General features: G+C 36.8%; 1 protein-coding gene across 2 annotated transcripts; it reads right to left on the bottom strand.

Annotated features, from left to right (window-relative positions):
- Window positions 1-350: 350 nt before the first annotated feature.
- Window positions 351-8722, bottom strand: LOC113053567 (dnaJ homolog subfamily B member 6-like). 2 transcript variants are annotated; one of them, XM_026218691.1, is made up of 11 exons: window positions 8397-8721; window positions 7483-7569; window positions 6836-6945; window positions 6669-6722; window positions 6464-6580; window positions 6070-6162; window positions 5711-5828; window positions 5345-5415; window positions 4133-4393; window positions 1156-1217; window positions 351-853 (listed from the first exon to the last, which is right to left on the bottom strand). In XM_026218691.1, exons 2-10 carry the CDS (start codon window positions 7545-7547, stop codon window positions 1189-1191), a joined length of 918 nt encoding a protein of 305 aa, XP_026074476.1. In that variant the 5' UTR covers window positions 7548-7569; window positions 8397-8721; the 3' UTR covers window positions 351-853; window positions 1156-1188. The 2 variants fall into 2 exon arrangements, with proteins under 2 accessions (XP_026074476.1, XP_026074475.1); XM_026218690.1 differs by lacking the exons at window positions 351-853; window positions 1156-1217 and having other exon boundaries at window positions 3503-4393; window positions 8397-8722.
- Window positions 8723-12454: the final 3732 nt, after the last annotated feature.

The raw sequence follows: 12454 nt of genomic DNA, 5'->3' as shown, positions 1-12454 counted from the left end.
TCTCTCTTTCATGATGACCATGCATTTATTAAACGATTTTGTCTGTAAAAAAAACAAACAAACAAACAAACAAAAAACCTTGAATAAAAAACATGTTATGGTTTCCACAAAACATTAAGCAGAAACACTGTTTTCAACACTAATAATAAATGAGCCTCAAATCAGCATATTATAATTATTTCTGAAAAATCATGTGACACTGAAGACTGGAGTAATGATGCTGATAATTCAGCATGCATTACAGGAATAAATAACATTTTAAAATATATTCACATAGAAAACAGTTATTTTAAACTATAATAATATTTCACAGTATTACTGCTTTAACTGTATTTTGCATGCAGTCTTGGAGAGAAGATTATTTCACAAAACATTTTAAAAACTTAGTAGCATATAAAACAGAAATAATGAGTCATGAAAAGCAGAGGTTTCAATTAAAAGACAAGAAACCCTTCTGAATAAATAATAAACCTTTATCAAGTTCTGTAGATTTAAAATTCTCAAATATAGCATTTCAAGTGCAACTATACATTTATTGCAGGTTTGAATCCTTCATTGTTAATGTCACTGAATTTCATCCTTAAGATGCTTTAATTTTTATATTAGTTCATATACTTGTTCAGTGCAGGCCATGAATTTAATATCTAAAAAGTAATCCAGTATTCCCTCTCCGAACACATTCATACACAAACACACATACTTTGCACGTACATTTTTGACCGTTATGTAGTGTTGCCTGGGTTTTTTTGTTTCCCCAAAAAAACTTTGAAAAGGCTCTGAGCAGCAGCTGTGCCAGGCAGAGAGAGAGACAAAGAAGCAGAAAGAGAGAACAGAGCACCGGGGAAAGCTTCACCTGTTAAAAGCAGATGGATGAATCCAGTATTAGTGTTGCCTCGCAGTTTCCTGTGTGGTGTTGAATGAATTAAAACAACACAGAGTGATAAAACTGAGGACTGTTTGTTATTTTGACCCTTCTTAAGTATTCAAATGTTCAAATGACTCATGTAGAGTTCAAAATTTTCCTGGAATACTGCACGCTCTACAGCAGGAACATCTCAGATAATTACAAAAACACAAATGGTAATGAATTATGAATGGGGAGAAGAGCTGAAAACTATGCTTAAGAGCTGCACAGACGTCTACACTACGTTTTACCTCTGGCAGGTAAGAGGGGGTCACGGCCACAGGTCAGCCTGTGAAGGCCTGGAAGTCGGACTCTGTAATGGCAGGGAGAATGAGTCAGATAAAGGGAATAATCATGACCATAATCATAACAATCATGACTAAACATAATAAATGCACATGAGGTTTACATATGAGTGGGAATGTGCTAGTAATGAAAACAATCAGAGAAATAAAAAAAATCAGAGAATGACACGCTTCTAGTGAATAGTGGATTGTAGCCGCAAGCAAAAAAGGATTTAACATAATGCAAAGCCTCTCAGCTGTATTTGAGTTATATCCTCCAAATTTTATTTAAAAGCATAAAGATTTTATTAGATAAACTGTGCGGCCCATGAAAAATACTTTTTATTTTGACAATTTAAAATGAATTCTTATGAGCAGAATGTACTTGTTAGCATTTATTGTTCCTCATATTAGCAACAGCATGACTGAAACAGCATTTATTAACAATTTAGGCATTTAAATCGCACTTTCTTAGCACTGAATATGCCCTCTGACTCATACTTTTGAGAAAACAATGTCTTACATAACATTTTCAAATGTAAATAACAGTTTTTTGCAAACCAATGATTTAGTTTCCTCTTTTCTGTTTAGATAGTTACACAAAATATTTTTTTTATTAATATTCACATTGCATCACATTAAAACATTCTGAGCTTAGTTCATGTATTGATGTTTTGATTGTTCATTTTATATCACAAAGTTGATATATAGTTATAATGGAACAAACAAGTAAAAAAGTTAAATGTGTTTCGACTCACTTATACACAAACTTGTAAGCGAGATATAGCATTGGCAACAATAGCCATGCATTCCCATTCTAACAAAAAAGGCACAAATGAAATGTCAATAATACAGAGTAATTCTGACACATATAAAGCTAATAATGCAAGTTATTTTCAGTCATTGTCAGTTATTTGGCACATTCTCATTAACCGAGATAATTCTGGATCTACATCCTCTTACATGTCCGACTAGCCATTAGTCATTGACTCATTGCCAACTTTAGCATCACACATTAGCCCTCAGGGGCAGATTATATTTAGGTATTTGTGCAACCCCCCCCCCCCCCACCACCACCACAATTTCACATTCAACAGGTACTTTGAATGAAGAAATAACAAATACACAGAAAAAAAATCATAAATCAGAGAATCTCCTTTCTTAAAGGAACAATACTAGTAAATGTGAACACGGGTAAAAACAAAATAAAAAATGGAAGGTTCATTGGGAATGGGACGTCAACTAATCAGCAAGATATCTTATATATATATATATATATATATATATATATATGCTTTGCACCACAAGATATCTTCAGATATATGCTTTGGAACACTAAGAAAAGTCATTACATTTTCTTTCTGACTTCCAGCACCACCAATCGTACACAACTACAGTACAGACCAAAAGTTTATACACACCTTCTCATTCAAAGAGTTTTCTTTATTTTCATGACTATGAAAATTGTAGAGTCACACTGAAGGCATCAAGGGCTATTTGACCAAGAAGGAGAGTGATGGGGTGCTGTTCCAGATGACCTGGCCTCCACAAGTCACCGGACCTGAACCCAATCGAGATGGTTTAGGGGTGAGCTGGACCGCAGACAGAAGGCAAAAGGGCCAACAAGTGCTAAGCATCTCTCGGGGAACTCCTTCAAGACTGTTGGAAGACCATTTCAGGTGACTACCTCTCTCACCAAGAGAATGCCAAGAGTGTGCAAAGCAGTAATCAAAGCAAAAGGTGGCTACTTTGAAGAACCTAGAATATGACATATTTTCAGTTGTTTCAGTCTTTTTTGTTATGTATATAATTCCATATATAATTCCACATGTGTTAATTCATAGTTTTGATGCCTTCAGTGTAAATCTACAATTTTCACAGTCATGAAAATAAAGAAAACTCTTTGAATGAGAAGGTGTGTCCAAACTTTTGGTCTGTACTGTATATTAAAAAGGTACCATGAGTTTTACAGTTAATGTACATTACTTTTCCAAGTTTAGAAATAACCCTTTTAAAATTAGGCTACCTCATATATCTAGGTTCTCCAAGACTGTGGGAACCACTGGTCTAGAGTTCAGAAACTTACTCAGTAGCAATTTATTTAATCTAAGTGAAAATGTAAGCACAGAGCATTTATCTTGGTTTGGCAGCAAAAAGTCATGTTGAATATCAGATTTAAAGGTGCTGTAATAGATTTCAGCCATTAAGTTAACTTTTACCTTTTTGATAACTTTCTTTAACCATTTACCTGCTCTCCAAAATCCCCAAATCACGCCCTGTAAAGACACGTCAGTCAACCTGATGCAAGCTATCCCAAGTGATTCAGTGTTTTTAATTGGCTACAAAAGTGACTTTACTATTTTTACCGTTTACAGAGTGAAGGCTGCCAAATGATATCCCAAGACACCTATTTCAGTGATACCTGTCAGACAACAGGACATTTTGTGCATGGAATTCTAAAATATTGCAAAATTTCCTTTAAAATGTCCTGACTCTGTGGTGGATAAACACATTTTGGCACCTGTTACTCATACCTCAATGCGAGAAAATACAATTTCATCAGTCAACTTTGTGCAATGCCATAAGAGACAGAGCTGTAAGTCAAAAACTTCAGGAAAAAAACAAAGCAACAACCATAAAATGAAAACATAAGGTTAATTTCACACAGAAACATGATTTTCTCCATATTCTTACTAACACACCACACACTGACACTTTCTCCTCTTTTTTTTCTCATTAGTCCCATTGGCCGCCACTTTATCATTCTCCTTGTTCTGGACAACAACATTTTCTGAACCTTTAGCCTGACCCTGTTCTATCAGTCTATCCTCTGGAGACGAAGGGGTGCTTTTTTCTGAATTATCCAGCACTTCTCTCTGATATTTGTTTTTTTGAACAGAACCCTTCCCGCCACCAGGCTGCTTCCCCCTCCCTGCCCCAGCACCTGAGATCACGTCCTCTGCCCTCTGCTGGGCCTCCATCTCTGACAAGCTGTAGGCCAGCGCCATCTGCAGGTCTTCGTCCTCCTCATCTTCACCAGCATCAGGGCAGTGGCAGAACGGGGCGGCGCTGTAGGAGCGTATAGCTGGATTAGGAGAGCTGTTGTTGGAGGGGCGGAGCAGTGCATGCTGGGATTGTTTGGGAGGCTGAATGGACTGCTCTCTACGACTCCGTTCCTGAGCTAAGGCACTCGCATCTTCCACACCTGGACACACAAACACAGCTAAATATCAGATAAGTTCTGCAGCAACACGTTAAGTAATGAGAAATCTGCATACGCAAATCCAAGAAGCTGGGATGAAATGTAGCGAGTAAGCTAAATCTACATGCAGGCCTAAGATGCTGTTTTAAATCAATATTCAGGAATGTAAAAAGGTGGAGGAAAATCTGTTATTATTTATTTTATTAAATGTTCTGGTATGGCTGTGCGGCTCAAATCATGTATGCAGTATGCACCAGGATGCAAGAGTGTTGCATTAATCTCCAAAATATATTTAAAAAAGTGTACTTTTAAGCCCTATTTGGACGGGACTAGTTTTCTAAACCTTCGATTCTTACCACCTCACGTCTGAGATTTTCATGTACCAGTTCAGACAGGACTAACATCTCCGTGTTTATTATGTGGTGGGAGGGTCTGAATTGTGCAATTCACGTTGGCCAAAACACACAAGGAAACGCGTTGTGAAATAAAATATCACTGGCAATCACAGACTTTCGCATTCGGACGGGATTAGTTTTCTCAGAGGATCACTGAGTTTGCTGAAAACAGTAGGTCATTTGCTCTGGAATTATCACAGAGGCTGTGTGAGAAAAACACAGACGTGGCAGATTCGGACGGGATTACAATTACCAAGCATGTCTGTGAAACACAGACTTCTCTAATGACCCCCTGTAAAACTAGTCCCGTCCGAAAAGTGCTTTATTCTCACCAAGCTGGATTTAATTGGTCCAAATACAGTAAAAACTGAAATATTGCATTAACATTACATTTACACTTAGTCATTTAGCAGACGCTTTTATCCAAAGTGACTTACAAACGAGGACAATGGAAGCAATCACAAAAAATTTAATACAGACCATAATATGAGCATTAACTATAGAGATTGCCTTTTGGTTTTATAGTATCATTAAACGAAAACTAAACTAAATAAATTACCATTTATGAGGACAGTTTTCAAAACCCCATCCTCCTCAACCTCGGTTCTCTCCTGGCCATTTTCCTGGACCCTGAGGGAAGAAATGTAATGTTTACCAATAAATAGAAACTACATAAACAAACTTGAATTGCTTTGATTTTCTGTAAGTCGTGCCTTCACATTATGACAAGATGAAAAACAACTTTTACTATTCTCCATCAACTGTGATTAAATTACTAATTTCATCAAAAACAAACTTCATGTGTAATGTGTTCATATTTCTGTAATTGCAAATAAATACTGTAAATGTATTTTTTGTTAAATCATACCACAAATGAAAAAAAGGTAACAGTAGGCAAAATTTGTATAAAGAGAAGCAGACTGACTTTTTTGTGGTAATGCGTTTTCCATTGACAATGCGGGTGGAAGTACAAACAGACTTGAAGTTTGCTCCTCCCATGCCGCCCATCCCACCCAATGAAGAAGAGAAGGAGGTAAAATCAGCTGTTGATCAAAAAATAAAAATGAAAGCAGCTCTTAATAAATTAAAAATAAAATATAAAGCAATTGGAACTATGTTTTCATATCAACAACATGCCTTGGAGTTTTTCACCAAATTGTTTAACCAAACTTATCAAGATATATTCAGCAAAGTTCACCTAAATTAAGTAATAATCTGGGAGAAAACTGACTACATATGCTATAATTATATAAAAATAAACATGAAACCAGTTTAAAAACCCACCATTTGCTGAGGGGAAAGAGAAGAAGCGACCAGGCCCAAGCCTGGAGGAGGAGCTGTGAAACCCACTGTGCATTCCACCAAATGGGAAATCATCTAAAATGGGAGAGTGTAGAAAAAGAGAGAGGGTTAAGGAGGGTAATAATAAGTACACACTGTATGATTCTAATGATCTAAGAGAAGTGCCAATTCGACCCCGATACCCTGGAAATGAAATCGCTATAGCCTATGAGAGAGCAAGATACAGAGCAAGGGAAATTTCTCTCTCATTCACTCTCCCCCTGGAAGTGTGCAGAGACCTCTTAGTGGACCATAGCACCATGCTTTTGAGAACCACTGGTGAAAGGGAAAACACTCAAGATCAGCATATCTACCCACTCACTCCCTGAAAACCCACCAAAGAAGTCTGCGAATGGGTCCTGCCCTCCGAAGAACTCTCGAAACACCTCGTCTGGGCTGCGGAATGTGAAGCTGAATCCTGGGAAGTCATCAGGAAATGAAGAACCTCCAGAGCCTACACAACAGATGCAGAATACCATTGAAATATCACATAAGCACATTTAACAATAGGACGCTATCAAGCAGTATGAAGTTCTCCTCACCTGAGCTTGGTATGTCCGATCTACCGTATCTGTCGTAAGCATCTCGTTTGCTTTCTTGAAAATTAGAAGAAGAAAAAAAATATATTAACACCATAAGTGACCTAAGGCTTTCAGGTTATTTAATCATGAATTAAATTGCTGTAGAGATCAAATTTCTAGCATCCTACTGTCTAAAAGAACTTCATAGGCCTCTGCTATCTCCTTAAATTTAGACTCCGCCTCTTCCTTGTTGTCTGGGTTTTTGTCAGGGTGCCACCGTAGAGCCAGTTTCCTGTAACTGTATACACAAACATAAACAAACATGAGTAAACTTAGCTTGACTGGCATCTCAAGATTGTGATGAAGAGACATATAGGCTCAAGGCTCATTCACATGACACATTCTTGCATCCATCTTCTTCTACATAAACATTACACTGACATATTAGACTGCCATGATTCATATTTGTTTTTAGCATCTTCCACCATGAATTTTTGAGGACCAAGTCAAGTTTAATATAGTCCTTTGCGAATTAGTACATTTTTTACAACTCAGGCATCTCAGCTTGATCATTCTTCTTCATTTGAAGGAAAAGCTGAAAATAAAAACTAGTGGCAAAACTATAAAATGCATTAGTCTTATCTTTAGTAAAGTGTGTCTTTTGAAGTGGTGGTGTAATTCACTGCTGATGAATACTTTATGAAGATAAACAGTAAATACTTGAGTCTACATATATCTGTTAGAGACCAATTTAGTTTGCTACATTCAATAACAAAAATGCCAAAGTCCATGAAATGCTGCAAGCTACTGATAAGAGAAGGCAGTTTTAACTTACGCTTTCTTGATGTCATCTGGAGAAGCATTTCGTGACACTCCCAGCACATCATAGTAATCCACCATTGCGACCTTCGGCTATGTCCACCTGTTACTCACATGTGCGAAAGAGCAAGTTAGGCATCATTCAAATCAAATCCCATGACATCAAACATAACAACTTCTTGCTTTTTTGATCATTATAATGAAACATAATTAATAAGAGTTTATTTTATTAACTTTAATTTTCTAATAGCAGAACTTTGTTCAAAAGCAGTGCTATGGATGATAGCAGTCCAATGAACTGTTGCTCATTATGACAGTTTATCACAAAGTGCTGGACATGGATTCATTGACTGAATATAGACTGGTATTCCCCTGGAGTCTGGCCTGCCCATGTCTGGAGCTCTCTGGAAACCGGACACAATGTGATGTTATTTCAAGCCCAAAGTTGAAAAGCGATTTGTGTGGGCTATATGGCCGCAGACAACTGGTGCTGGTGAAACACGGTGATCATTTCTCACACACACACACACACACACACACACACACACACACGTTTGTTTTTGTGAAAAGTGGGGACATCCCATAGGTGTAATGGTTTTTATACTGTACAAACTGTGTATTCTATGGCCCTATACCTAACCCTAACCCTCACAGGAAACTTTGTGCATTTTTACTTTCTCAAAAAAACTCATTCTGTATGATTTATAAGCGTTTAGAAAAATGGAAGTCAACCTCTCCTTGTAATACCTGTGTCATACCCATGTCATTATACAAAGTTGTGTCCTGATATGCCACAAAAACAAGAGCACTCACACAAACACAAACACCTCCACACACACACACACACACACACACACCTCTCTATAATATAAATACAGCATTTCAGAGATCCAGAAATCCCCGTGGACGCCCTATTTTAACAGCCTTTACCTTTTTTAGAAGTATATCCAGCCAGGAGGAGCCGTGCTACCGTAAACAGTGCTGGGATATTTCGCTGAAGCTCTAGTCCGTCCCGACTCCTAAGACGCGTATCACAGGAACTGACGCTCTTTTAACGTACGCGTGGGTACGGAATTCCGTCAGAATCAGCCATTTACCGTCGGCACACTGGGTTTCATTACTGCTTCAGCGTCAAACCGAAACCGAATGTCGTCTATATGCAGCTGTCCTTTGCACTGTGCCGCGAATGCGGTGCGTCACGATCAACTGAGCTGCGGTCCGAGAAACCGTGCGCCGTCTAGAACATGCCAGTGTTTGTTTACGTCACGAGCCCCGCCCACTTCTGAGCCATGTGCCTAGCAGAAGTGCATGCCAGTCAGACAGACAGGTACTAATCAGAATGAACTCGTGCATTTTGGTCTCAATAACAGTAAAAACTCATACTCTATTAATGGTGTTCATTAATGGCGTCGTATCAGTCTCAGAATACTGAATGGATTGTACTACTAGTTTAACAAATGCCATAAAAACAGGAACTGCGCTAAAATATGGATGCTGACTTTGAAATAAATATTTAAATTAGATGAATGAATAAAGCCTATTTTTAATGCGTGCTAGTCAGCATTGTTTAGGACCAGAAAATGGAAATATTGTCATCATTTATTCACCCTTATGTTTTCTTAAGCTCACTAATAAAAGAAAAGCCTACACACAATTACATGGAGCAGATTTCATATCAGTCTTTAAACTGACAGGTGATCCTGATGTGGGTAAATTTCAGCAACCTAAGCAAGATAAAATGAATAAATAAATAAATAAATAAAAATGTAAAGCTTTAGTTTTAGTGAACTCTTTACATAACATTTTTTTTTTCTGTCAATTTCTTTAAGATGACAAGTTTCCAGTGCTGCTACTCTTCCAGATAAGTCATTTAAAATTATTTCCCAAATTCCAAAGCCTAGCAGGTTTAAGGTTGCCTACCTTTTACACCATTTCATAAACATTAACTGCAAAACACAGAGTTGGTATAATATTTTCAATGAATCTTCTGAATAGGTTCACAAATCACACTAAACAATTAATTTCTTCTTTTAAATTGTTTTACTCTTTTGACTAAAAATTAACATAAGCTGTTATAGCAGTTACAAATTAGAAGTAGCTTTGACTTCTGCTTAAAATTTTAAGATTAGTCTTACCCCCCATATGAATTTTTTTTTTTCATATTGTACAGTATATTTATACTAATGCATGTTTGATAATTTACATATGTTTAATACAGTATATTTCAGTTTACTGAAAGTGTATGGCAATTTCTTTTGTAATAAAAAAAAAAAAAAAATGTGTTAGAATTAACCAGAATGTGGTGAAGCCACCAGAAGTGCTTGAGTGGTCATATTAGTATGAACATTAGGTTATATAAATGTGAAATAAGTAAATCCCCTGTATCTCATGTGATTTTTTTTTTTTTGTTTTTTTTTTGTTTTTTTTTTTTTTGTTATGGAAGCAAATTGTATTCCCTCCCTTTTAAAACGAAATACAAATAGTGAATATGTGTATCTCTGTACTAGTCCTATATGTAAGTATGATAGAACAACCTACATAAACCTGTCTTTGTCTCTGTGTGTGTGGTTTGGTCATGTCCAAAGTGGCTTTCTCTGTTCATCTAGTTTTCTTCTGTCAATCAATCACCTTTATTTATATAGTGCTTTAAACAAAATACATTGCGTCAAAGCACTGAACAACATTCATTTGGAAAACAGTGTCTCAATAATGCAAAATGATAGTTAAAGGCAGTTCATCATTGAATTCAGTTATGTCATCTCTGTTCAGTTGAAATAGTGTCTGTTTTTACTTGCAATCAAGTCAATGATATCGCTGTAGATGAAGTGACCCCAACTAAGCAAGCCAGAGGCGACAGCGGCAAGGAACCGAAACTCCATCGGTGACAGAATGGAGAAAAAATCCTTGGGAGAAACCAGGCTCAGTTGGGGGGTCAGTTCTCCTCTGACCAGACGAAAACCAGTAGTTCAATTCCAGGCTGCAGCAAAGTCAGATTGTGCAGAAGAATCATCTGTTTCCTGTGGTCTTGTCCCGGTGGTCGTCTGAGATTCTGTAGCAGCTGTTGATGTCAGTAATGACAGGTATACGTGGTGCTTTACACTCTGCTGTTGGATGTTTTCCTCACTTAACGGAGGCTGATCATTTCTACATACAAAGAAAAAAGAACAAAAATTATAAAAAATTAAATTATAAAGTCTTTGACAGTCTATTCATTACTGGTAGGTCTTGACCCTGAAAATGTAGCGGTGTTCTAATCTTTGTGACCAAAAGCAGATACTCTTTAAACTGGTCTGCAGGAATCAAGCTCACAGACATTAAAGAATCAGTTCAATCAAAAATGAAAATTCTGTCGAGTTTTACTCATGAGTTTTACTCACCCTCATGTCGTTCCAAACCTGCATGACTTTATTTCTTCAACTGAACATATTTTGAAGAATGTTTCAGCAGTTTTTGTACATGCAATGAAAGTCAGGGATCAAAATCAACATTAGTCCACATTGACTTAATAAGGACAGAAAAAAAAAAAAACTTTTTCAAGATATAATGTCTTATGATGGGTGAATGATCTCTTTAAAGACAAAAAATTATATACTACTTTTTATCTTGATGCATAAAAGGAAAATGTAACAAACTGAAAAAACAGAAATCACAGAAAAATAACACTTTCGGTAAAATATAAAAAGTATAATTTTATTATTTTGTCATTTCATCAACCACATATGTTAACACACAACACAAAATCTGACATCAGTCAGATATCAGCATTCTGATAAAAATGATTTTGTAGTGAAGTAAATACTACATGAATACACATGCATTTTCTACATTAAATATTTTTTTTCAGTGCATTAAATTACTGTTATTTTACAGTGATAATCAGTATTTAAGCAAAATTTACAAACAAAGTCAAATATGAGTCAGTCATATTTACTTAGAATTCTCAAATAAATTTAACTTAAACATTTCTATTTAAAGCTACTAATAATTATGTTTATTTTTGTAAATTAACTAGCCTTTTTCTGAGTGACAATTGTTTCCAATATTTTTTCAAGTAAATCCTATACTACACATTTTTATCCAATGTACTTACAATTAATTGTGATTTTATTCGAAAGGTTATAAATTGAAACCAAAATTTCAGATTTCATAATAATTTAATTTGATATTATTTAATTATTTAGTTATTATATACTGTTTATCTGTTCAACTCACCTGTAAACACAAGACTGTGATCTTCTGCAGGAACATCAGGTCAATCTGCTGCTGTCCTGAATCCGGTGGTTTGTCTTCGTCTGGCATCTCAGCTGAGACCTGTCCACTATGGGTGACCCTTCCAGTAGTTGTGAAGTACCAGTGGTGTAGCTCTCAGCATCACTGATGCACACAAGCCCTCACAGCACGTCAAGCTGCAAACCGTGTGAGGGACCCTAACCTACCCTACTCAACCGTTTAAGACAACCGCATGTCAACCAGCCACTCAAAACATCCTAACAACCTCATAGCTACGCATGAGAAACCAAACCGAGGAGTCCAGCAACACCAACAACTCAACACATAAACAACCGTCCAGAAAACCTTGGCAAAGACAAGTCAATAAACAGGAAACCACATAGTGAAGCGATAAAAAAACACTGACAATCACCAAAATCATCCCGACGACCACATAGTGAAGCGATAAAAACACTGAAAATCACCTAAAACATCCTAAAAATCACACAGCAATGTGATGGAAACTTGCATTAGAAAATAAAACTTACTCCACAAACTATAAACTCTACTCTACAAAATAAAACTTACTCTATAACTATGTACAGTATTTACATACGCCGATCCGGCTGTGCGAAGCTCCATGTGACGCTGTGATGACTCAGTGTCTGGGCTTCTTTCTTCGGGGTTCCTCGGGCAGAGGCTCTTCACTGATGTCCACGTGGATTCGTGGAGCCAAGCATCTGCTGGTGGTGAAGCTCTCAGTGACGAGGACACGTCCA

The sequence above is a fragment of the Carassius auratus genome, chromosome 34 (assembly GCF_003368295.1).
Source record: "Carassius auratus strain Wakin chromosome 34, ASM336829v1, whole genome shotgun sequence".
Classification (NCBI taxonomy): Eukaryota; Metazoa; Chordata; class Actinopteri; order Cypriniformes; family Cyprinidae; genus Carassius; species Carassius auratus.
The sequence above is the reverse complement of the archived record's forward strand: the minus strand, read 5'-3'. Positions and strand labels throughout refer to the sequence as shown.